The 25,897-nt window shown below is 46.6% G+C and overlaps 1 protein-coding gene and 1 long non-coding RNA gene across 6 annotated transcripts in view; one reads left to right on the top strand and one right to left on the bottom strand.

The window, feature by feature from the left end:
• Positions 1-1,618: 1,618 nt before the first annotated feature.
• On the bottom strand, positions 1,619-15,062 carry LOC125732076 (uncharacterized). Of its 2 annotated transcripts, none has more exons than XR_007391688.1 (4): positions 14,927-15,062; positions 13,765-13,814; positions 11,194-11,268; positions 1,619-8,111 (listed from the first exon to the last, which is right to left on the bottom strand). It is a non-coding gene; the product is annotated as an uncharacterized LOC125732076 (long non-coding RNA). The 2 variants fall into 2 exon arrangements; XR_007391687.1 differs by lacking the exon at positions 14,927-15,062 and adding an exon at positions 14,162-14,913.
• A 356-nt stretch (positions 15,063-15,418) lies between these two features.
• The window catches only part of LOC125732030 (zinc finger E-box-binding homeobox 2-like), a 70,755-nt gene continuing 60,276 nt past the window's right edge, over positions 15,419-25,897 (top strand). For 2 of the 4 annotated variants that reach the window (XM_049005927.1, XM_049005929.1), the window contains exons 1-2: positions 15,419-15,559; positions 17,196-17,356. In XM_049005927.1, the coding sequence (XP_048861884.1) occupies positions 17,284-17,356 (73 nt within the window). In that variant the 5' untranslated portion in view covers positions 15,419-15,559; positions 17,196-17,283. The remainder of the gene's footprint in view (positions 15,560-17,195; positions 17,357-25,897) is intronic. The other 2 variants (XM_049005926.1, XM_049005928.1) reach the window with 1 other exon arrangement.

The following is a 25,897-nucleotide window of genomic DNA, read 5'->3' on the forward strand; positions in this document are numbered from 1 at the left end:
TAAGGGAGCATTTCGTCATGGTTACGCTAAACATGATGACAATTCAGATGATTGATGACGTTCAGAAGACAAGGGAACGTGTTCCGATTCTAACCTGAAACAAAATATCCTTTTCCTTTTATATAAACTATTATGGGGTGCCATATCGGCCACCAAATATACAAGGTGGACAAGCAGGCTTTTCATGCAAAGAAATGGATCATTAAATTGGACACGTGAAGATTTATGCCGGACGAGTAAGTGGAAATGAGCGTTTCCCGCGGTTACACACCACATGTTAGGAAGCTGGCTTTAGTGGGGCTGACTCTCTTGGGCTTGACTAGTGAGAGTGCCTCCCCTTTCCCTAGATCCAGGCGGCCATCGCTTTCCCCCAGTGCAGTTCTTTTTCACTGCGTTTATTAGCCTGAGACTGACTGACTACAAGCAGGTAGTCCTGCCCAGCAGGCCAACAGCACAGAGAGATATTACAGGCTTTTGCTGGAGGGAGGTGGTGTCGGATGGCCCTGGTGTGTGTGTGTGTGTGGTGGGGGGCATCTCTTTGAATGCCTGCTGGCTCCGGAACCTTCCCCACGCATTTGTCCCTGCTGGTCGCTTATCAGTGCAGGCCGTGAATCTACCTGACAGGCTTTTACAGGTAACAGCGAATGCCTGAATTAATGCGCTCTGTGTGACTGGCAGGCAGCCCAGCGCTCCACAGGGGACCCAGCTCTGATCTTTATTTCTTTTTGGTTACTATAGTTGTGATCTTTCAAAGCGGAGAAAAAAAACAAAAAACTCCCCAATCTTCTCCAGCAAGACAAATCAAATGCAGCACAGGCAAAAGCAGCATTTTCCTGAGTAATGATTTTGATGACTTGATGTTTACTCTTGTAGAAATGTTACGTTACTGAAACTGAGCAGGCCAACCTTTATGGACTGTGTGTGTGTTTATATAATAGCTCAGTGGTTCCTTCTTGTTGGATGGTAGAGTGTGAGTGTGGAGATGAAGGGCTTTCATACAGAGCTCTCTGTCGATCCGGTCCAGGGTAGCATTTTGTGATGGGGGATGCTGGTTCTTGTTTTCATTTTTACTCTTTTGTTATCGTACCATATGTGTGCTTCTTTCTAGGGAGAGGAACTCTGAAAACTGTGTGTGCTGAGCTGTGGTTCTCCCAGGGCGCTGTCAAGGTTCACATTCTCCCACTTTGAAGCCTGTGAGAAGATCAGGCGTCACCTTAGTGATTCCTCACCGAGATCTGACCGGCATTCCATGTACTGCCTGGGGGTTAAAACGGGGGTGGAGGTACCTTGAAGTGGGTCTTCTGCACTCCCAGGGTGCACAAGCCTGCTGGACACCATGTGGAGATCTCCCCTGGTGTTATCTCCAACCTGCAGTTTCAACTCCCACGTCCCGCTGGCCAGATGACCCCCCCCCCCCACCTCATCCCACCCCTGCCGTTTAGATCTGTGGTGAGTTCATTAGGAGCCCACAGTGGTCCTACAGGCCTTGATCCACACTGCCCCCCCTTTATTTTTAACAGGTCAAAACACCCCCCCCAATCCTGAGTGTGCACTTACACATCCCCAGAAAACGATAGAGATAGCAGCCCCACTCACATACTCACACATATACTCATGCTTAGACAATCAATTGATCAAAGTTTTATTAGTCATATACACCATATACTCAGTACAGTGTGCAGTGAAATGCCTAGCTGCCCAGCTCCAGGACTGTCAAACAGAACATAAGTATAAACACATAAGTATATGGGGGATATTACAGCTGGGGCTTGATCGCGACTCGGACTTTGACAGGGGCTTGTCACTCTGCCATTCCTGCCTCGGCGTGGTCTGTCACGGTGGAAGGAAAGTCAAGAGAAGTTTTTTTTTTCACCATTAAGGGTAATTTATTTGTATTCATCGGCAAATGAAAGAGCAGAAAAAGCTGAAATAACGGCCCATTAAGCGTTTAGAGGTTTTCTGTGTGGCCTGGAACCCGAAACACTTTTCCAAATGTGCTGCATCTGGCACGTCTCAAAAAATGTTTTTCGAGAAATCCCTGAAGGTCAGCACTGAGAATGTGTAGGTAACTCCATGTCTTGGTCTTCAGAAACCCAACAAGCATCAACATCAGATGGTGTAGTGTCACATATCTACAGTGGCACTTCCATGGGTGACGGGAAGTGAAATTGTTCTTCTGAGTTGCCTGACCCCCAAAGAGATGCCCTGTAGACTAACCTATGTTCTTGCACGTCCAGTAAAATTAAGAATAAAGCAGCACATGGATGTGTTAAGCATGACCTGCCTTGCCTGGCAGCTCTCCTCTGTGAATTTTCCCACAATGCACTGGAGCAAATTCATAGCCTTGGCTGAATTGATGACAAAGGCTTAACATTTAAGAAGATTACATTTAAGCGGACTCACATCCTCACAAAAGCAAATCTCAGAACATTTTGGTCTTAGTAAGTATATTTCAAGGAACTGATTTTTAAATAATTTCATTATCTGTTATAATTTCTTGAAAACTCATTCAGCTGTGCATCTTTAACTCCTCGTTTTTAATCAGCTCAACGGCCATTAACGTTTATTGTTACTTTAGAAATTACCAGAAAAACTAAGAGAAAAGTCAATCTGATGAGTGAACAGTTTAATAATAGCTGCAAAATGATTCTGGTCGCGGACGGCAGGTTAGTTGGGAGACTCTAAAATTGGACCTAATGGGTTCTCAGCTTGAGTGTTAGCCTTTGCTAAGTTAATGGGATTTACAGTAAAGTCAGGCTTCAGAATTAATGCTATCCAGACAATGGTCATCAGCCTGACTCAAGTGTTATTAACCTTTACCCTGTTTGAAATCCAGCTGGTATATTCAAGCAAGGTACATGAGGTGTGTGGGGATATATGGATTACTGCAAGACTATAGTCGGCCTCTGTGTAGCTTTCAATTACTGACTCTGCTTTTCTTCTTCTTTTATACTTAGCTTTTATCCAAAGGGACAGGTGTTCCTGAGAAGGCAGCGTCAGACAGTCTCTAGAGCAATTGGGGGTTAAGGGCCTGGCACCGGAACCCAATGGTGACATACTTTGGTCAACCCTGGGATTTAAACCGGTGACCCTCTGATCACAGGCACAGCAGTCTAACCCACTGAGCCACACACTACTCCGCAGCACATGCTGTTCTGTATCAGAGTGATCTTGGCTGGTATCTTCACCACCTTGGTGAAGTGCACCCTGGGTAAAATTGGATGGCACAGCAGAGGGGACCATACGCTGGGTCCCGCGCGTGTCTTCACACAGGTAGGTGATGGAGATGTCAAGCCAAGACCATGTGGTGGCCAGCAAGTTGCCAGCAGGGGCATTACAAGCGCGGGCACTATCCGTAGTTCCGCATCGCCTGGTCCGTCTCGGCTCGACGGGGCCCGGATGGTCGGGAATGGGATTAGAAGAGAGCGCCGAGCCCAGGATCAGACAAAGCCGACGGCTGCTCAGGATGCGCGGGTATTACGCCACCTGGCAGAGCTGGCAGGCTGCCCAGGCACGGCGCCACCTGACAGGTAAGCAGGTACACGAGTCCTGAACGCAGCGCAGACAGGTGCGTGGAGGTCCGGTTGAAGCCTCCCAGCAGAAGATGTTAACTGGAAAAGTAGCGTGATCTCTGATGCCAACATTTGGTTTACCTTAAGCCAGTGGGATGTGCATTAAAGGAGGGAATTATCCTAATCAGGTCAAGGCCCCTGCATGTAGAACTTCTCCATTAGGCTTAAAGCACAACAGCTTACCGTTCGTTCTCCGGGGGCCCCGCATCTGGCTCTCAATAAAGCGGGTAGGGAGGGGGGGGCTGTCGTGGACGTGGTCTCCAAGGTTGGACATAGCTGTGTCCCCTGCGCTATCATCCTGTAGAGGCTGCACCCCCCCACCCAGATTGACCCTGACTGACCCTGTTTCCTTCTCTCTCCAGAGAAGACCGTTAAAGGAACAAAAGGCCACAGTTATTCCGACAAGGAGGTAGGGGGGCGGGGGTGGGGGGCAGACAAAGAGTAAAAAGCCGCTTAGCACAATGTGGGCCTTTGTTCCCGTCAGTCAGAAGGTGTGACTGGTCAATGCTGGTATCGCCGATCACCTGACAGGAAGCCCTTACGCAGGGTGCTTCCAGATCTGTCCTGGAGGTGTGCCTCATGCTGGGAAGGTGGGGGCATGAGGGCAGGCAAGCCATGTGCTGTGGGACGGCCTTTCACCCCACTCCGGAAGGTTTGGACCGATCTTCCTCAGCCCTGTGAACTATAAACCTGACTGATAGCACTGTACTCGTCCATTTTACTAAGTGTGGGGGGGGGTCCCTCATTCTCCTACTTGTCTTCAGCTCCTCTGACGATGAGGAGGGCAGACTCAGTGTGTCCAGGGCAAACGCATTAGCAGGAGCGCTAATCCCACTGTCAGGGGACACCCAAAGACAGAAGGAGCAGCTCCTCGCCCCTGGAATACGGCGGCAAGGGCCCGCGTGCCAGAACGTCTCTTTCAAGAGCGGCGGCGACAGATTTCCGAGGTCCAGACAATAAGCCGCGAGATCTGTGGGGCGCGTGGAAGAGCCCAGAATGGGATCAGAGCTAAATTTAGCGTGACGGCCTGCAGGAGCCCAGCACCTATTTGTTAGGAGAGGGAGCAGGAGGGGAGGTGAAGGCATATATGCTCTTCGTCTTTAATAAATATCAGGGTCGCAACTCCAGAGGCTACTCTGGGACACCTCGAGCAGAGGTGAGGGATCTGCAATGGAGACCATGATCGTGAGGATGGTTGTAAGCAAGGGAAGACCCCAGACCATGAACTTTACTGGCTGAATGTGTCTGACCTGCTGGTCTTGAGAAAGGCTTTCAGCAAGAACTGATGGGTTTAAAGCACGCTAGTTGTCAGACATGTTACATACGTGTTTGCAGTGCACACATTCTGCTGTACGGGGTGCAGTGGTTAGCACTGTTGCCTCACACCTCTGGGTCCTAGGTTCAAGTCACGACCTGGATCACATGTGTGTGGAGTTTGCATGTTCTCCCCATGTCGTCGTGGGGTTTCCTCTGGGTACTCCGGTTTCCCCCCACAGTCCAAAAACATGCTGAGGCTAATTGGAGTTGCTAAATTGCCCATAGGAGTGCATGTGTGAGTGACTGGTGTGTGTGTGCCCTGCGATGGGCTGGCCCCCCATCCTGGCTTGTTCCCTGCCTCATGCCCATTGCTTCCGGAATAGGCTCCGGACCCCCCGAGACCCAGTAGGATAAGCGGTTTGGAAAATGGGTGGATGGATGGACATCCTGCTGTAATCCATTCAACTATCCTCCATAAATGCTCACCCAGTGCTGGGGCAGTGGAGCCCAGCATTTTTGTGAAATAATACAGCAAAAGAACCACAAAAGAATGAGCCAGATGTAAATATTTGACCTTCGGTGGAGGTGTATGAAAAGACATAAGAATGTTAACACAGGTCAGGTGTAGGACAGTGTGACTGAGTTATGTTCACTGGGAAATGTAAGAGCGTTTTTTTGTTTGGCTCTCTGAAAACAGATCATTTCCCTGCTCTAATGCCGTGACGCATGAGGTTAATCACTGCTAGTTCCTGGTCATGCTCTAAGCTCTGCTGTGTGGGTCGAGGACCCTCAAACCTCTCCCATCCCTGGTCCTCAGTGCTGATTGAATGAATTACTCATTGTTAAGAAGAACTGTGATGGCGAAAGAAAAAAAAAAAGCGCAATTCAAAATGTTTGATTTTAATAATACGGCGTTCATTATGAATACATTTTCCGTCAGCTATGATTACTGATTTGTTGCTCTTGAGCAGCTAAAAGGCGAAATGAAATAAATCAGGAGGTGAAACGGTTTTGTTAAAGGTTCACAAGAAGTGGGGAGGTGAATAAGAGATCAGGTGACACAGAGGGGTGTTTACGTACCTCAGTGGAGACTCAGCCTGTATCTCTCTTGCCAAAGAGAAACTGATGCATTTATCACATACTCCAGATGCATCCTGGGCCCTGGAGTCATCTGAGGTGTCTTGCTGTGGCTAATGTGCGGACTCTGCTTCACATCACCGGAAATAAAAGGGCGGGAATTTTAGGGAGGCAGAGGGAACGGGATGATTTATAGATGCCTGGGACTCACTGTACATGGTGTAGGGTCACTTTTCAAAGTGCGACCCCCTTAAGGTACTCCCGACTCATAGAGTAACTGTTTATTTATTTATTTTTTTGAGAGAGAACATTATCAGAGTCAAATAAAAGGTAAGACAAACTTGTGTTTGGATGAGTGGGTCACTCTCACAGCCTTCTGGCATCGCCATAAGTACCAGTCTGCCCAGCGTGTGTGTGTCTCTGCACTTGAGCGTCATTGTTGATAAACCTGGTGGGGGGGGGGCATGCTCACTTTGCTAGGGGTGCCCCCGTGGTCAGTAAATTCAAATCATGCCTGTGAGCGTAGGGAGAGGATGTGGTCAGGTGACTACTCCTGATTCACAGGAGCCCAGCCAATGGGAAGAAGCAGTGTCACGTGATGCTGGATTAGCCTTCAGGAAGAAGCATTGGGTCATGTGACGAGGGAACCTTTGGGGTGAGTCCTCTGTGACGCAGTTGGGGGGCTGCCTCTCTGCTTATAGAAGGATCCAATTAAACATTGAGGTGTAGGGACTGGGAATGAAGGCTGACATAGTGTGCTTTCAACACTCATGCAGGGATGCACACATTGGGAGGATTTACCCTGCCTGAGCTCATGCCTGCCTGGGTGCATCTATTTATGTGTCTCAAAAGGTTTCGGGGTCTTGCCATCGGAGCACTGGCCTGTAAATGTTACCTGACTTTGTTGAGCACTTGAGAATCATTCCGGTCCGCCCTCATCCTACACCAATTATCTGACTATGGGCGGAGTCAAGCAGTGATGATAACGTTTTACTTTATTGATCATATGGCCCCACAGCTGATATCTAATAACTTGGTGGATAATCCACACTCGACAGCTCAGTTATGCTTTAGCTTTGTGCCAGCAGGCTTCGGGTGGTAGAGTGCAGTTATGAGGTGGCATCTTATCCAGTGTCAGACATGCTCAGCATCTGCGTGTGAGCATCTGCGTGTGAGCGTCTGCGTGTGAGCGTCTGCGTGCCGAGTGTCTACGTGTGTGAGCATCTGCGTACTGACCATCGGTGTGGCTAGTGTCTGCGTGCCAAGCATCTGCATGTGTGTGTCTGCCCATGTGCGTCTGCGTGCTGTGCATCTGTGTGCGTGCCAAGCGTCCGCGTGTATGCGTCTGCATGTCCAGTGTCTGCGTGCCAAGCATCTGCATGTGTGTGTCTGCCCATGTGCGTCTGCATGTCGAGTGTCTGCGTGTGAACAACTGTGTGTGTAGTTCTGTGTGCCTAGCATCTGTGTGTGCCAAGTGTGTACACGCTAGTGTCTGCATGACAAATGTCTGCGTGCGCCTGCGTGTGAACTTCTGCGTGTCAGCCTCTGTGTGCTGAGTGACTGTTTATGAGTGTCTGCATGCTGAGCCTTGCTGCCTTACGATTCCCTCCTCTGCGTTCCTGTTTGTCTCCACATGGCAGATGTGAACAGGAGCTGAATCATGTTCCTGCTGTCGTTATTCCCTGTCAAAATAAACCTGCCTAAGCAGAAGGAACGACACAGTCAAACTTAATTGTGACTGGCTGCAACAAAATGCTCTAATCAATGCGACCGCAGCTCGTCTGCCCATCATTGACTCGTTACCCGGGAGACGCAGCGCGTGCCTGTCTCCCCTCTCTAAACCATTCCAGTCCCTCCCTCCCTTTTTCCCTCGCGTCTCTTTTAGTTTTTTTCCATTTTTCTCCCAGCTCAGAGTCGCTGCCCTTTTCCTGATCGTTCACCTTCGCCAGCCGGAGGTGGTATTTGTGCTCCCCAGCTCTTTCACATGACGTCATTCGACAAGAGCTTCAAGGTGGCCTGGTCCCTTTCGTCGAGGGCCTGTGAGCGCACCGCTACCTGCCGACGTCGCTTGGGGTTCCTCGGGTTCCTGTGCCAGGATCTTCATGCTAACACTGTGTCAGGAGCAACAAACCAGGCGCTGAGGACGGTCCTCCTTTCACCCTCACAAACACACTCTCTGAGACTGCAGGGGTGGCGTATTGTCACCTGTAAAAAAACATGGCATGAAATGACACCTCACTACCTATAAAACCATGCTTGATTCATTGATTTATTATATTCATTATATATAATCTGAACCTGAAGCAAACTTGTGTACTACAGTGACAGTAAGACATAATAAGCCCCCATAATGTCACACACACACACACACACGCACACCGGGTTAATGGACATTAATTTCCTGGGATTAGGGGCCCGTCACCCATTTCCAGCGTTACTCAGATTTAGATTAGGGCCAGGTTTATGCTGACAGCAGAAGGTGGATTAGTCTGTTTATGGCGGCAGGGTGGGAGGGGGCTGTGCTGGGAGGTGACCCCCTTGTGAGACGAAAACGGTGCCCCCCCCCCACCTCATTGTCCCACAGGACTGACAACTACGGGCAGGCCAACAGGAGTGGGAATCAAGGAGATGAAGTTGACAGGGGTGAAAAAATGAGTTGTTCCTTGTGGGGGGGGGGTTGCTTTGGGCGAGCACCTACAGAAGGTGGGGGACATAGGAAGGGCACAAATAGAGTGACTCAGGGCAAAAGATGAGCAGTATAAGCCTATCAACCGGTGTTTACCAGTACAGCGTGGACTAGGAGGCAGGGGGGCAACTGTGGAGGGGAGTCACCTTTTCTCCAGGTTTCCTTTTTACTCGGCTGGCCTGCGAATCAGTGATCCTGATGTACAATGGCGGCGGCTGCCACCGGCCAGCTGATTACCTTCCTTTTAAATGGTAATACGCCCCCCCCCCCATCTCGCCGCCAAGTCCCGCCAGCCGTGTGCGGAAAATTACAGTTTACAAGGTGCGGGGAAAAAAATGCAGAGCTGAATATCTTTTTTTTTTGGGTGCACCCCCCTCTTTTAATTCAGCAAACTGACATGTAAATTACGCCGTAAGTGCCGTTCTCCTCAACGCTGATCATCTCCTAATTGTCGTAGTCAATTGTGGCCAACAGTCCCTCGAGTCCCTGGGGCTTTGACAGGAAGCTCTGAGGGGGGGGGGGGGTCTTGGCCAAATCATCCCCCCACCCTCTAGGCCCTGCAATTGCTGCTGCTGCGGGATAAGGAGGGAGTGGAGGGAGTAGCACGCAGGGCATCAGGCCGTCGCGGCAATCTGCTCCGCGCCTGTGAGCGCACAGCCTCCATCGCGGGATCCTCGCCACTCAAGCGTCCGAGGCAGGACCATAACCGGAGCCCCGTTTCTCACTGTCTCAATTTTATGAAAATCTGTGACTGCAATCAAAAAACTAAAAATGCGAAAAGTATTATATCCTGTTATTGCTTATCAAACTTATGTTTGCCTATAACTATACTATAGCTTACTGTCATACTTAAGATTAGGGTTGATGCCCATAGAAATGAATGGAGAGTCCCCATAAAGATATGAATACATGGGCTGTGAGTATCTGTGCATCTGTGTCCTTTCCCTTTGTCCTGTCACTGTGTTTCTGTCTCTACAGAGACTCGCATTCACCATACCTGGTGATCAGACAGGCCCTGTAAAAACAGAAGGACTGATTTCCGGCCTTATCTAGTCTCTAGAAGCTTCCATGCCCGCTTCTTTAATTCTATTCTGGTTTTTTTGTCCACCGCGTGTCGCTCAGTCTTAAATTAGGTCGAAACTGTGGGATCGCTGAAATATCTTTTCATAACCCGTGTGGATTATTGAACATATGGTTTGTCTTCAAAATAGTCCGCTTTGGAAATGGCATAGCCGTTTATGGTCAAACGTCTGGCTGCTGCCAAATCACACACAAGACGTTTTTAAGACTGTTATGATGGACACAGTTCTTCTGACCTCAGCACTTGGCACTCAATGAAACCGGCGTCACTTTACCAAGTTGGCCAGGCACACACACAGCACGTCGGAGTTGGGGCGCGATAATCAGAATGACCCCAGAACACTGAACACCCAGAAACGGGGCTGTGGTGACCAGGGGTTCGAAAGGGAAAGCATACGGCAATAAACAGAACTTCCTTAAATGTATTTTTTTTAGGAAAATCACTCTGCTTAGCTTTCAGAAAAATGAGCAAGCATTACACAATACAAATATTTGTAGAATAGTTGCCCTTTTCACAAATTAGCATATCAATAGAGCGTGGCAAATTGGAATTAGGCAAGACGTGATGCTGTTAACTGGAATCACCTGTGTGGCACTGACAGAGAGATGCTGTCATTGGCTCTCGGGTTATTGACATGGCGACAAGAGAGCCAATGAGCAGTGAGCTGAGACCGGCACACACGCTCTGGTGTCTGTACTCTCATGTTGGGGTGACACTGCAGCTCGTGCTCTTTGCTTAATGTCAGAGAGTCCCTTCACTCTCCCTACCTTTTAACTGTGTTGTAATTCCTTTGTTTTTTTCTGCTTTTTTTAATCGTTCCTTCCTGTTTCGCAATGGAAAGCCCTTGTGCAACGCTGTGCAGTTTCGGGTTGATTCAGAAAGTGCCCCTCGTGATGGGCTGCGGCAGGTGATGCTTCGCCGGACTGCAGCGACTCAATTCGCCCCCTGCTGCTTTTTTCCCAGAATTCTTGGGATAGTAACTGGAAAGCCAGATACCCCATCGACCTCAACGCGTCTGTCCGAATCTCTGCCATCTATCGAGCTTGGCAGGCAAATTGCGGTCAAAACGCAGTTTCTGTAACTTCCTCTGTCCATGTGCATTATCATATTATTGCCTGTATGACTGTAGTATCTTATTTCATGTACATCATAATGCAGCGTGTAATTTCTTAATGTTCTGAGTTACATCACAGAGCCCCATACAGCTACTGCAGACCAGCAGGAATATTCAGGTGAAATTGCAATTAAAGGCAACCTAATTTGTTTAGGCTCATTGGGTTAGGGTGGTATAACAGTGTGTCTACTGAGCTCAGACACAGTTACATTAGCAGAGCTGAGCTCACTCTCTTTGTTTCGGTTTGACACGGTAAAATGGCGTACATTAAAGGAGAGATATGCAAACCTCACCCGTGATTAGAAATATTCAAATTTATTTTTCAAATGATTGATTAACAATTTCTTGGCACAAAAGTTTATTGTTTACCAGAAGAAGTCGCAGGCAGAAGGTGGCCCCTGCTTACCTTTCAGGTGGAGGGGGGTGGGCATGCCGTTTTTAGGATGCTCCTGTTCTTGCCTACCAGGGTCGGCTTGCAAGACTGAAACACCAACACATGAAACATGCATTTTTATTATTTTTTTTCAAGTCCCAGATATGGTGCTTTTAGACCCCGTGAGGGAGCTGTCTCCCTTTCTGGGGATGGGAATGCGTTACCCGTGATACGGCTTTAACGATACTGCCGTTCATCACTGCGACTCGATGAGAGACGCGCAGGAAAATCGATATTTATTTGACATGAGCTCTTGTTTCCTGGGAATCCACAATGCCATGACCTCCGCTTGCATTGTCTTTTTTATGCGCGTGGCAGACATGAAGCGTTTCCGTTTAGGGACGCCCTGCTGCAGAGCACGGCCCGTGCCAAAGACGAACCAAATTCGCTTCATGGATTCGAGGCTCCCACGTACGCACGCCCTTCTTGGACTTGCCTAACATCTCTGTACCACTCGGCAAACGGTGGTGACATAATCTCTACCCCCGAGGCAGAGGAACCAGTGGCAGGGTGACAACTGGGGGGCCCAGACAGGGGCGCTCAGCCCTGGGGGGTCCAGCTTGCAGGATAAACTTGCGGCATGGATCAAGTGAAGGGCTTTCAGTAAAGGGTTTTCTGACAACACGGCCTTATTTGCTCTGTTTACGGTTTTTCATTTTGCTCTGCTTCATTCATTAAAACTCTCTCCATTAAAATTTGAATTTCTTACCCGACTGGATTAACGTCGGATTTACACACTTCCCATCTTCTGCATTACAGGGACACTGAAACTCCCGCAAAAACAATTCTGCTACACAAAACTCGTTGAAATTATAAAACCTACAATGTTATATTACTACGCTAAATGAATGTCATCTTCATTACATTCGTCCTCTAGGATACTGAAAATGAATCACTTAGAAAATTAACTGTAGTTTTTTTTAAATGAATTATCCTTGCAAATAGCCTAAACTGAAATAAACGGATGGTAAGCCTCAGTGGAAGCGGGACAGGATGTTGTGCGTGAGAATCCTCGCTCCCAGCACAATTCGGGGCTATTCACCGACTCTCTGTCAGCCAGAACACGGCAGAACAAGCATGTTCTACAGGACAGGAAGTGACCGCGCGCTCTCCCCCTGCCCTGATTTACTCGGAGGAATCCGTCAGCCTCCTTTTCCCACCACCTGCAAATTCTCTCATTCATTATCCACTACTTTTCTGTGTTTTTTTTTCCCTACGCACAGATGTAATCCTTCCAGAGAATGGCCTTCCCGCGCGTGTGAATTTCCCAGCCGCTGAGGAATTTTTGAGGGAGAGCTTCCAGAGAGTCTTAGGGACATATGAAACAGATCTTGCGGTCAAGCCTGAGATACACAAAGTGCCCCCCTCAATTGCATATGTTGATGTGACACGCGGTATTTCTGAATGCAGATAAAGCCTTTCCGCCGTAAAACACATCCCCTGCTATTCAGTTGTTCCTGTCCACTGTGTTACATCTGACCTGTTTGTTCAGGTAACCAGACAAAACGTGTCTGTTAATGTCTCTTAGTAAGCCAGCAGGGCAAAGGACAGCTGCAGGAATTACCTTTCACACCTGTCAGGAGGGGAGCCCACCAGTGCACATTAGAAAAAGTAACCATGAATTCACCCCCTTCCTAAAAAAAACGCACATTGGTTTTGAAGGGGAAAATTTGCACTTTCAGGCTGATGGTTTTAATTTGAATTCTAATTTTATTTTTTCTACTTATTTCTCATGGTAAATATTTAAGTCACACATTGAAACTAAATCACTAATAATAGTTTAATCAGTAACTAGCGAATGTATATAGTTCATTGCATTTCAAATTCACAAATACAATTAAGGAATTTCCAGATCCATTGGTGCGCGTGGAGGTGGACAGTAAAATAAATCCACTTAGATAACAGCACGTACGTCTTACCCAGATCAAATTGAACAGGCTCTTCGTTCATTTTATAAAACCTCGTATTGGTTTAGAATGAAAATAAATTTGTAAGCATTTCATAAAGTGGGCGCTCAGCATAATTAATCATACACAGTAGGTTGCTGGTAAATGTCGAAACGGGAGTTGCACGTTACCTCCGTTAAATTAGCAGATAAAATAACCCCAAGGTCTTCACTATAGTTTCTCTATGAGATGTAATCCCATTTCACGCTATATAGCATTTTCTGAAACGAGGCAGCGTTGAATTAACAAACCGGGTGTGTGACTTTGCTGTGCGTCTTAATGCATGCCTGAATTTCACCACTTCGCCTATAAGCTCAAATGTGCTCATCTTTACCGCTACCTTAAGTTATAAATAGGAAAAAAATAAATGTACACTTGACTTTTTCACTGCATTTCAGCGTTACATTTTGAAAAAAAAAACTTAATCTTATTGATTACCCCGCTCAGATAGCTCACCGAACAAATGGATATTGCCTTTGGAGAGAGAGAGAGAGAGAGAGAGAGAGAGAGAGAGAGAGAGAGAGAGAGAGAGAGAGAGATGGAGAGAGAGAGAAAACAATTTTAAAAAGACATTATTAATTAAAGGTCAATTTCTTACCGTGAAGGAACAATAATCAACGGAAGACAGTCCAAAAGTCAGCCCGTTGCCTGAAAATAAATAACAAATATGCAGAACAATTACGACCGATTTAATCAGGCAAAACAATGCAGCGGGAGCACTTTCACTTTTTGACGTTAATGTTTTACGGTTTGAAGAACAGCAAAAAGAGGAGATTTAAAAAGCACCGCGGAAAAATTCACAACAAAAGTACGAGCAAATACAAGAACAACGTAATAAAAATACCAATTCGGACAACAATAATATTATTAACAACAACAACAACAACAATGTAATAATAATAATAACAATAATAATAATAACAATAATAATAATAATAATAACAATAATAATAATAATAATAATAATAATAATAATAAAGGGTTTTAAATATTACTCATTGACCGTTTCCCCAGGGACCCGCGATAATCTACAGCCTTTGGAAATTTCTGAATTCCAGATGTTGAACATCTTTACTCTCATCTGTACTCAGCAATTCCCTGAAAGCCGATTGGCTTTGAACAAAAGCATCAAATAGCCCAGCCCCTTTGATTGATGATTTAATTATCTATACAGTAGATAACTGCATAAAGATAGTGGAGGAAAAAAAGACTTTATTTACATAACCAATCGCTGCGTCGCAAAGGTGGAGCCTCTTGCTCCCGTCTACGTATGTGAGTGTACAGAAAGCCAATTTGCTTTGTCTTGAAATAAATTAATGTGAAAAGGGAGTAAATCAATGAAAATACCAACAGCAGTCCTAAACAAAATCATTTAATTTTTTTTAATTAATAGAATACGCAGCTTTTTCATTTCAAAAAGAGAAAAAAATGCACAAATTAAATCGGATCTAAACGTAGACAATATCATATTGATTATAAAAACAAAAAACAAACATGTCCTCTTATTAAAAACGCAATAATTAGCCGACCACATTTATCTGACCACTCGTGCAAATGAATGATTTATATGAACATTTTAGATGGTTAATTAATTAAAAAAACATTGCTGAAAGTTATTTAAAGTGCATAATTTCATATATCTGCGGCGGCAGTCTCCCCAAAACGCACATATATAAAGAATGAGTAAAAATTCCGTTTGTTGCATATGTCCTGCTAACAAACGAGTGCGTGCAGTTAACGAAAGAAATAAATATACAGACGCATTTGCAGATGCAGCGGGGCAGAGCAGGCTGCGGACGCTCGCTGGGGTATTTCGGCGCTCTGTTTGCTCATCCTCGGTCTGTGAGGGTCAGCTAGTCGCTACAGCCCGCTTTCCGTTAGATACCCCCCTTTTTGTCGTGGTGGCTATGGAGGCTGTGTGTGGGGGGGTGGTTTTGGTGGTGGGGAGTGGTGGTTGTCTACAGCCAATTCCCAACTTTCTCCAGATATTTCTGTTGCTCGGGCTGCAAGGTAATCCGACTGAGCTCATTTTCTCTCTCCAGAAGACAGAAGAAGAAGCAGGAAAAAAACGCACTTGATCACGTTTTCCATAAGATGCGCACGTTTGGCGCTCCTCAATTATCCCTCCCCGTGAAGATAGGTGGCGTCTGCTTCAGGGTCTCTCCTCCGCATTACACAGAAGAAAAAAGAAGAAAAAAATGTCATTAGAAGAGGCGTAACACGTCAGTCCCTTCCCAGGTTTGTTTCCTGGAGTGGCTGAAAGAGATCAGTCCTAACCTGCCCAGCAGGAATAACGGTCCTCCCTCCATCTAAGGCTTATCATCGTCTCGCAAGGATCCGCTTTTCTCCAACTTGCTCTTAAAAAAACACCGCAGTCCAACATAAACAACCAGGTAGGTGTATATTATTTAATTTTTTTCTTAATGTTTCCATGGTCTTCGGTATAATACTGCTAGGGGGGATGGACACTTTTTATTTATTAGGATATAGTTTTGCGCGTTTAAGTATAGTCCACCTGTGCAGGTGAGGAAAGGTGCGCCTCGCTGAACTGAAATTACAATTTCTAACCCGCTCACTTACGTGGGAATATCTTCGTTTTCCCTTCTTTTAAGGCAATTTCCCACACATCTAGTTTGGAAGAAAAAGATGAAAAGCGCTTTCCTGCCTTTTCCCCCGATTTAGCATTGAGTTCAAGTCAAGTATTTTGCCCACATGTAATTTAATACACAAGGCACACGCTTGATTAAAATATTTTAGTAGATAAAAACGACTTTTGTAAATATAGGAGCAGGCATGTAGACGGACCGTTAGATCGCAGAGGTTATACTCCGGCACTATAATCATTTTTGAGAAAAGAATATTTATTTCCTGATTCCACATAGCTGCTTGACACGGTGTCCATAAATTCGTGATTTGTGTGTTTTTGCTGAGTGTTTGTAAACCTTTTTATTTGCTTGTGCTTCCTGCCACAGTCCGTCCTCGTCGTGGAGCATAAAATTATATTATAAAACGAAGCCAAAACGGCCATCTCTTTTAAAGTTTGATGTAGCGAAACTGTTTGTCATGTTGCTGTTATTTTTGACTCACAAATTTGCATATTTTTACGCAATGAAAACTTCACTTATGCGACAGTACAGAGCAGCTAAGTTTTTGTTTCATATTATAGCGGTGTCTGTGCTGTGCCCACTTATTTTCTGTGCAGTGATTCGTGTTACAAGCTCGTTTCAAAACAGCATATATCATATGAAACAATTATATTCTTTACTTCTGCTATTAATTAGTAGTAGTATATAAAAAGACAACAGATATATCAACGGCTTTTCCCCTGTTGTATTCCGTGTATACATGCGTTTAAGGCGAAATGAAGTTGTTTGCATGGGGATTTGGTCAGGGAAAACGACTCGGTGTCAATGTTTCACAGTTTACATCTGTTACATCTTTTTAATACCATGTGTTTGTATTGATCTCAGTAGTGGCTGGGTTGCCTGTATCATCTAACTGCACACTCCACATGACTGGGGATAAATACGAAAATGCTGAACTTTAACTCATTTTTTTGTTGTTGTTGTTGTGCGAGACATATTTTAGTGCTTTATTTAAAGCGAAGCGTCGTTGGCTGCATATCAAAGTTATCGTGCCTTAAACCGCACAGTAAAGGCATTTCAGCTGCTGGAAATGTGACCAGGAATAGTCAACAAGTTTAATTAATATTTTAATTATCAAACGCATTCATGAAGTTTGGTCAGTCCTAAAGCTATCAAAGCAGCTAGATGCATGTAAAATAAAAGCCCATGAAGCGCCGCACATCCTCCGGGCAGTCATGTTGAATTAGAGTCGGGCAGAAGGTGCATTTGTGCGTCTGCCCCCTTCTTGTGCGCTTCACTCGCCGGCACCCACAACCGGCAGACCGCGGTGTTTAACACTGAAACGGGGTTTTGTAAGTTTGGAGGTGCGGAGTGAACAGTGGCGCCCCGGACACCGTACGATCACTCCCGGCGCCCACATTGTCGCTGTGTGTCTGCCTGCTAGATACATACGGAGCCGATCCGAGCCGAGCCGAGCCGAGCCACGGAGCCGAGCCCATGCGAGCCGCCTGCCATCCGATCCACGCTTATCAATGAAGCAGCAGATCATGGCGGATGGCCCCAGGTGTAAGAGGCGAAAACAAGCCAACCCCAGAAGGAAAAACGGTAAGAAAAAAACAAAGATCAAGCCAGAAAAACTGTATATTCCTTTTTTGATGTTTAATAACTCGGAGGACGCTGCATCTGATAAGGGTCGCTGCTCGCCTTGTCTTTTCCGTCTAATTGCGAGTTTGGAGTATATTGCATTATAAGAAAGACGCTGTAAGGAGTGTTATAATCATTCAATGTTGGCGAAATGGTCGTGGTTTTGTTATGCCGCTCCTCAGATCTATATATAGTATAGTTATCAGAAGTTGGGGCGAGTTTGGAGTATATTGCATTATAAGAAAGGCGATGTTATATTAATAAGGAGTGTTATAATCCCGACTCCTATCATCTAATGCTGGCGAAATGGCCGTGGTTTTATTTTGCTGCTCCTCAGATCTATATATAGTGTAGTTATCAGAAGTTCGGGCGAGTTTAATAGAGGCTGACAGGGCGGCGTGGGAAGGAAGGGGAGCAATACAAAGTTTACGCCATAAATAAATAACGGTCCTGCTCCCTCGTCCTATTTCTGGCTGAAAATGGTACTTTGTGCGCCTCGCATTTCGGTATTATTACCTGTGGATTTACTAAAGTGACAGTTGATAGAGAGCTTGTTTAACCGGTGTGTGACTGTTTCTTAGTTAAACAAACCAAAACTGGATATCTTTAACTTTAAAAAGGGCTCCGTAAATACTTTCATTCATTGCTATGTGTACATCAGGCGTAAAACATGGCATCGATGCCCCTTCTTCGTTCATTATACATTTCTTTTTTCCACACATATTTCACCCATAGAGATCTGTGTTTAAAGATCAGTGTCCCACTTAAACTCGGAAATGACCAGTTCACTGGTAACTAATATCACAATTTTCGTAGAGGGCTGAAAAAAATGTGCTGAATTTGTATATAGTTTCACAAGCGGAGACAAACACGTATCTGCAGATAAACAAACACTTGCCCAAAGCAGATGACATTTTTTACATCAGTACAGTGATACGTGCTGTCCCGACTCATGTGTTTTTGTGCTGTCGAAGGCGTTATTATTCTGTATTTTCTCATGAGTTATTACATGGTACGGGGGAGTGACTGATCTAGGTTTGTTGCTTTCATTTTGTGCTGCACAAATGCATAATCTGCCCTGTACTGTTCGCACTGAGAACCACACAGACGCGAAATTTTACGGCCGAGCATCGCGTTTTCGCTGCTTTTATTACAGCTGCCAAGAGCTGCAATTTTTACTATGCCTACTTATTTAGTTTTGCCTGTCCTTATTTTTTTACCGTTGCTTTTCGGGCATTGCAATTCCGTAAAGGCTTATTCATTTGCATTGCAATGTTTTCTCTTCCATTTATTTATTATAACGAACGGTGCAATGATATTTTCATCTTTTATTAATTTGCTTATTGTCATAGTTACGGGCTTTGTACTGGTTTGATAAAATTGGTGCCGTAAGTTGAGGGGGCGCATAAAGTAGCTGAAGCCCGATAATGATCCGCTGGATATCAAAAGCCCGGAGTGATAAAGGCTTTTTTAAGGCGATCCTTTGGAGAGGAAAAATTATATATAACAACAATAACAGCAACAACAACAACAACAGCAACAACAATAATAATGAAAATAATAATAACAATAATAATAATAACAATAATAATTAAACGCACTTCATCAGCAGAAATATCCAGTTCGGTTTTAAGAAACACGTCGTTTTAGGAAACCGTTCATCTGATAATCTGTAATTTATACGGAAGATTTAAACTTAAAATTAAAAAGTCACTCGTGAAACACGTGAAAAATCATGGAATTGATTTTTTACACATTTTGTTTTCATAAAAACACACCCAGAACGAAATTGATCTCAGTTAATTTGAGTAATTCTTAGGTTTTTACTTGGGTGTCTTAGAACGAATGACGAAACATCAGCGTGTGATTTTTGCGTTTAGCGTTAGTAATTTCCTTTCACCTATTTCTTTTCTTTTTTTCTTTTCTTTTTCTCTTCTTGTCATGGGATGTCTGGGATAGCTTTTCCTTTGGGAATGGCATGGATTTATCAGAGCGGAGTGGATTTCTCCCCCAGCCCGGATTCATGGAGAGGATGTCAGGGCTCAGCTTGTGTCTTCCCCGATAACGTTAAATATTACGATACTTATCGCAGTGATATAAAACGATTCGTTTAAAAAGGAGAAGAATAAAATGTTTAGAAAGACAGAAAATCCCAATGACTAGACGTAAAGGCGGCAATGGAGCAGCAAGCTGTTGATTATCTTTAACTCAGGGGAGATTGCCTTGTGCATTGTTACTGCAAAATCCAAAGCAGTTAATAATGACGTTGGGATATAGAAGGGTAAACGATGCTGGGAATTTTTACGTGCACTTTTTAGAAAGCGATTTCGGAGATATGTCAGCCCTGTGCAGGCTCTGAAATGAACCACATTGGCATTCGGTTTCACAGAGGTACTTGAGATGAGTGTCAGCTGACCCCTAACTTTGTTACTTTTCCGCTATTTCATTAAGGGCCTGTAAGGCCTTTTTGCTCTTCCTCCATCTGAAATGCAAGAAATTAAAACTCAAAAATATATGTGTATGTGCACGTCATATTGATTCTTATTTTTAATTTGTCAAAATAATAATAAGGTGTAAGACAGGAAGTGGGGATTGGGGAATAATGTGGCTTGTAAGCAGAGGTTTGATGAGCCTGGTGATTTACTTGACGCTGCTGGTTTCTCATGGCTGATTGGAGCCTGTTTGATTTCTGAAACTGGGACGGCGGTCTGGTGACTGTGCTCTCAAAGCAGCTGCCCAGCATGCTGCCGCCTTGGGACCGTCCTTTTGAATTTTGGGGGCAAATTTGTCCCGATAGCTTAAGTGCTGCTCAGCCAGCTTCCATGTGTCTCCTGAATTGGGCCTCGAGCGCTCACCACATTTTTACCGTGTTGTGCCCCGTCGCGAGGCTCTGGGGGAGGTCCCCTTGCCTCCACACTGCCGATTTTAATTCCTATTATCTTCAGAAATGTTGGATGTATCTGTCTTCGGCCCCCTGCTCCCCATCCCCCGGCCTCCCCCCCCCAAAGTAAAATCTCAAACTGAGTGCTCTGAAACTCGATATCGGGCCTCTTGGTTTGGTTGCACTTTTCTCCCCCTCCAGGTGTGGCGAGCTGCATCCAGCTGTGAGGGCTTGTTTGGCTTCATGTAAGTACAGCTGTTCAGGTTCTTTAGAAGCATTCTGGCCCTCAGTCCATTAACCAGCCAGGCTCTGATCACATCCCTCTTATTTACTTCCCCCTCCCCCCAGAGTAGTAGTATGACTATTTCTTTCCTTCCTTTCAGATTGTTAATAAAAATCCCCCCCCCACCCCCTGTAGCAGAACTGAGCAGTGGCCTGGGGTGTATTTTGGGTCTGTCCGCATGGTCTATCGATTGGCCCTGCATGGCACAGGCCGCGTGGCGTGTGGTGATTTCATAATCCTCGCTAAGCCCGGCCGAGTCTGCGAGGAGTTCTGCTTCTGTTTGTCTTTTGGGATCCGGCAGTCTGTGAAATGTAAACAGCGCCTCGTCGAACGTGACTGCAGTTTGGGCAGCAGTGCTCGCTTGCTTGTTTGTTTGTTTGTCATTTTTGTTTTAGCTATTTTTTATTTTTTTTACCCTTTTTTAATTTGCAGCGCGTGTAATAGTTGCTGTTCCCCTGTTAGAATATATATATCGATTATCATTTAGGGCTGAAAGAAATGCAGCTTTTCTGTGGCTCCCGAAGTTTAGCACAATGCGTTGAATGAGATTATGGGAGCCATGTGCATTCACGCCGGAGGTATGGGGGGGGGGGCTGGCCGTCTGATTCTTCAGCCACGGCTCTGCTTTTCAGCCCTAACAATGGCAGATTCCTTCCAGTCTAAACATTTTGTCCATCTCTATTATTCATTTGCTTTTAAGGTGAATTTGTTCCCCAGCTGAGAAAAAAACCTCCCTCTTCCCACCCCGTTCCCCCCCCCCCCCCCAACTGCAATTTCACTCCCCAAGGTGGGTAGTATTTTGTTGCTGTGGCAGAGTGGGGGGGGCACTGGGTTGAAGAACTGCTGTGCTCACAGACAGTTGATTGTCAGTGGTAATGTGTTTCATTTACATGTTTCTATCGTCAGTAGCGCTGAGGTGTCCGACTGTACCATTCATGCTGGAGGTCCCACAAGGGCGCAATTGTCAACACAGTGAAAGCAGACACCGTCCCCTGTGCCTTTTATTTTTTACTTTGTGGAGGGGGGGGGGGATTGAGGGGGGGGGGGCTTATGGAGTTTGTTGTGCATCGCTGTTTAGAAAAGGATTATTTTGTTTAAGCGAGTGAAATAATTACTGCAGATTTTATGGGGCAGCAGAAAATAATCTCTGTCAAGCAGGATGCTGCGGTGCAGGATGGTCGTTGAGCTGCGAGCTGGTCAGATACTCCTAATCAGCCGGCGGTAATCTCACAGCAGCACGAGTATGTTTATATTTCTTAACGTGTGAAGACGTGAAGGTTCTCTCCCGTTATGGTGCGTCTCCTCACATGCGGTCCGGTCTGGGGCTTCTGGTCACGGGTCTGTGACGTTGGCCAGAGGTAACATGAATCTCTGATAATTAACGGTGTGTATTTTTCACTCGACTGCAGTTTGTGTCTTACGCATCAATCTGCAGAAACATGCCTGTTACTAATTGCTGTTATTATTTTAGTTTCGTGGCTTAAAGCAGTATGTCAGACTTATGAATTGGGCAGCTTTTTTTTGCCTCACCTTGGCTTAATTTTGCTGTTCTTTGATTGACAGCGTCAGGCCTGCACAGCTCTGTCAGTGTGCCTCTTCACCTGTTAACTTCAAACATATGCCTTAAACTCTTTAATAGTTTTATTATTTCACACCTACAATATTTGATACTTTAGTACATTTTTTTCCTCAGTGTTTTGATGCTTCTCACTTTGGGATTTAAAGTAGCTTCTTCTTAACTAAACACCACATGTAAGCACACGGAATGGCCGGCTTTCTCTCTGACTCCGATGTCGTCTCACGTCCCATCTGGAGACCTCGTAGCTCTTGGAGAGTTTGCTCTCTGAGCGGTAACAGCTCCTTCACAACTGACGTGTCTGTGCGGAGAATGACGTGGGGGTCCTGCGGGTAACAGGTGGAGGAGCACCAGCGTGTGACCTGGGCCCGCGTGCGCAGACACGCAGGCTCCAGAATAATCACCATTAAAAATAGTCATGTTGCCAAAAAAATAAAGTGGACGGCGTGAAAGTGGAAGTAATTACCTGTCAGGCACGGGGTCACCGATTTTTAAATCGGCATATTTAGCCAGAGATCTTCTCGGTCCCAGCAAGCCAGTGACACCTCTCATAGCTCAGCGCTAACGGCCCACGAAAATATCTGATCCCCTTACAGAAGGAAGTAAATATAAGTAAATATAAACTTATATCGTTAGTTTTTGTTTTTTTTTGCCTCTGGCTTTTTTTGTCTGTTGCTGCTTCTGCATATGAAGATATTTTTCGCCCGATGGGAAGCAGCGAGCTCCGTCCGCCGGGCCGCTGACACCGCCGACGCCGGGCGGGATGCCTTAGGTATGATTTCACTTTCGCTCACATCACGCTGACCTGAATGCCTTTCATATCTGATCCGCCGCGTCTCCCCCAGTAAACATCCCCCGGGGGAGAGAACAAAGACAGGGCTCTTCTTTTTCTTAATCACAATTCAGCCCTTTCACCGCCAGCAGGCTGCATTAGCATTCAGCATCAGAAATCCGGAGATGAAAAGGGGGAAAAAAGGAGAGGGAGGAGAGGAGGAACGGGGGAAGAAAAAAAAGACGAAGGCAGAACGGTGGGTGGTGAGAAAAATATCTTAGGTGCTTACGGGTGTTAGCTGGGCCTCCGCGGCCCGCCGGCTGTATATAGCCCCCTGCACTGACCCGGTCTAGACCGTCACCTTGCCAGATAGTCTTACAGGGTGGCGTGCCTTCACTATTCATGGCTGCCCTCTCCCCACTCAAGGGACAAGCGTGCAAGAGCGGGATTGCTTTCCCGTGCTCGGGGCAGGTGCGCTCTGTCATGTCCTCCGCAGGCTGTGATCTCAGACGGGTTCTGCGGTTGGCCCCGAGGATTCCTGGCATATCCGCCACGCGGACCTGTTGACCTCCGCGATTTGACACGTGACAGGTTGGAGGGAGGGAGCATCCCGTGAAACTGCACCTCCTCGCCTCGCGTACTCCCTGTTCATCACGATAAGTGGCAGGACAGAGAGTTTGGTTCGGATGAGCGGCGAGCCCCAACCTTCTGGATCGGTGGCCCGCCCTGTATCATAAAGCAAACCTGTGTTTATCTCGTGTCTCCCAGGCTCGTTTTGACAGTTGTAGCCGTTTTCACGTGAGCCTTTATTTTAAAATTATTTGCATTATTATTATCATTATTTCTCTTTCCCCTAGATTAAACTTAAAGTTTTACCAACAAGGACTTGCTTGTTCTTTTAAGTTGAAAGGGGGGATATCTTCATCTCATCCTTTCTCACCCTCCTCTTTTCTTCTTCTATTTTACTGAGGGTGGCGTATGCAAATCCTCGGCCAGCGGATGCTACAGCTTTAAATGCCCCATGTGATATGAATTCCAGATTCCACCCACCCCCCCACAGAACTTTTTGTTAAGAAAAAGGATTATCTGTACACCTTCCCCCCCCCCCCCCCCAAAAAAAAAAAAAAACCACCTCCCTTCCCCCAAGCTGTGTGGGATTTAGGCAGATTTACTTCTGCAAACACCTTTGGACACTAGGGAAAGTGGGACTCTGTTTTCTAAAGGGGCGCTTTTGTTCGCTGAGGCTTCCCATTAATGCCGCAGCAGCCAGGCCTGATGTTAACCCGCGCTTAGATGACACTGAGGCTGGTTAACTCTTTGTGCCCAAGCCCATGCCGCCGAGGCGTGATCCGCCAGACGCCCCATGCCTCCGGCTGATGTTCCTGCCCGCGGCCGCTCTCCGGGAGAGACCGTGTGTCCATTTTCAGGGAGTGAGACTCCAGGGGACATCTCTACACAGGGGTCTCTTGTAGAATGACTTTGGTTTGGGCCCATTAAGTGTTTCCTTGCTGGTCCGTTCGGGCTGGTTTGGCTCCCACTTCAGCCTGACCAGACCCTTGGTGGTTTCAGGCTGTAGCTTAATTCTTAATTACAGTAACTCCCATCTGTTAACGAGGGGTCTTTTCCATCTTTGCCCATCGCACCGGAGGTGGCCACTAGGGGCACTGTGTTTTTTTGTCTTGAACTACTTCATTAAAGAGTAGATGATCTAATGGTTAGGCTGGCTTCCCGACCTGCCTGAAATGTAGTTGGGATACCGCGGTAAGTGTACCGTGTTGTTCTGCAGTGGATTCCCTGCCCCCCTCACACAAACTTATTAGAGCCTTTGCTGGAAATGGGCCTCGAGCATAATTATTCATCGTGGAGCAAAGCTCCCGGCTCTTTGTTCGCTGCTGCGTGCGTGCGTGCGTGTGAAGGGTCTGGGTTGTCAGGGCGCCAACAGCGCGGCGGGTGTGAAAGAACGAGCAGCAGAGGAGAAGTGACAGAACTAAAGGTGTCTGCCACGCCGTGCCCCAGTCTGTGAGCCCCAACACCGGTGTCGCTCCCCCTCGCGCGCGACAGCTCCTGTCTGCCTGCCACTGAGGTCACGGCCGCCACCACGCAGGTGCTGCTCGGGGCCTGGCTGCGGACGGAAGCAGCAGCCAAGTGACGAGAATCGCATCTATTTTTGAGGCGTTTGTTCTGCAAGGTGCAGAGACGGGTTTAACGCTCGTGCAGGGCGTCCGAAGAGTCGCGGTGGGGGGTGGGGTGAACTACGAGAGGAGTACGGAATGCAGACACCTCTCTCCGTCCGTCGTGTCCCTCTTTTCCCTGTGACATTCCTGCCGCTTCATCTGGCAGCCTACAAGAACCATCAGTATGCACTGCGCAAGGTCACTACTGAGACCATGTTGCGGTTGCAGAAATCATAGTGGGCAATGATGGAGAGCTTCAGACAAGGAAGGCAGGGTGGGGGCACAAACCAGAGTAACCAGGTCTTGCATTTAAACGTCTGTAGGTTGCCCCTGTGAAACATAAGGTATTGATAGCAGCTTCGTCATTACATCAGTTCAGCTCACTGTGGAGTCCCTCATGCCCCCGACCAGCCCCATTTGGCCCCACCCAGGGCCACTCGGCCCCGCCTGCTGCCGCTTTAGTGTGTTTTGATTGTGAGGCAGAGGATGCGAAGGGGAAGCCTCCAGCAAGGTCAGGGACACGGCCACCGATCGATAGTGTATCGACGGCTGGTGGTGTCACGGTGTGCGAATCTGGGCCACTTTTCATGTGCGGGGACCCCTCAACGCGGCCATCGTTTTAAAAAGAGGGTTTCTCCTCTCAGCGCTGCAGAGACAGTGGCTTGCCGGCTTCACTTTATATCTCCTGTCAGTGCTATCGGCGCCGAGCACGGCTCTGACAGAATAACTGAAGCCGCAGCTCGGTTATCTGAAGAGGTGCTTCTTAGCCCCCTTTGCCGGTCTCAAGCTGAATGTGGCATTTTTATTGTTTAAAGC

The sequence above is a fragment of the Brienomyrus brachyistius genome, chromosome 1 (genome assembly GCF_023856365.1).
Source record: "Brienomyrus brachyistius isolate T26 chromosome 1, BBRACH_0.4, whole genome shotgun sequence".
Lineage (NCBI taxonomy): Eukaryota > Metazoa > Chordata > Actinopteri > Osteoglossiformes > Mormyridae > Brienomyrus > Brienomyrus brachyistius.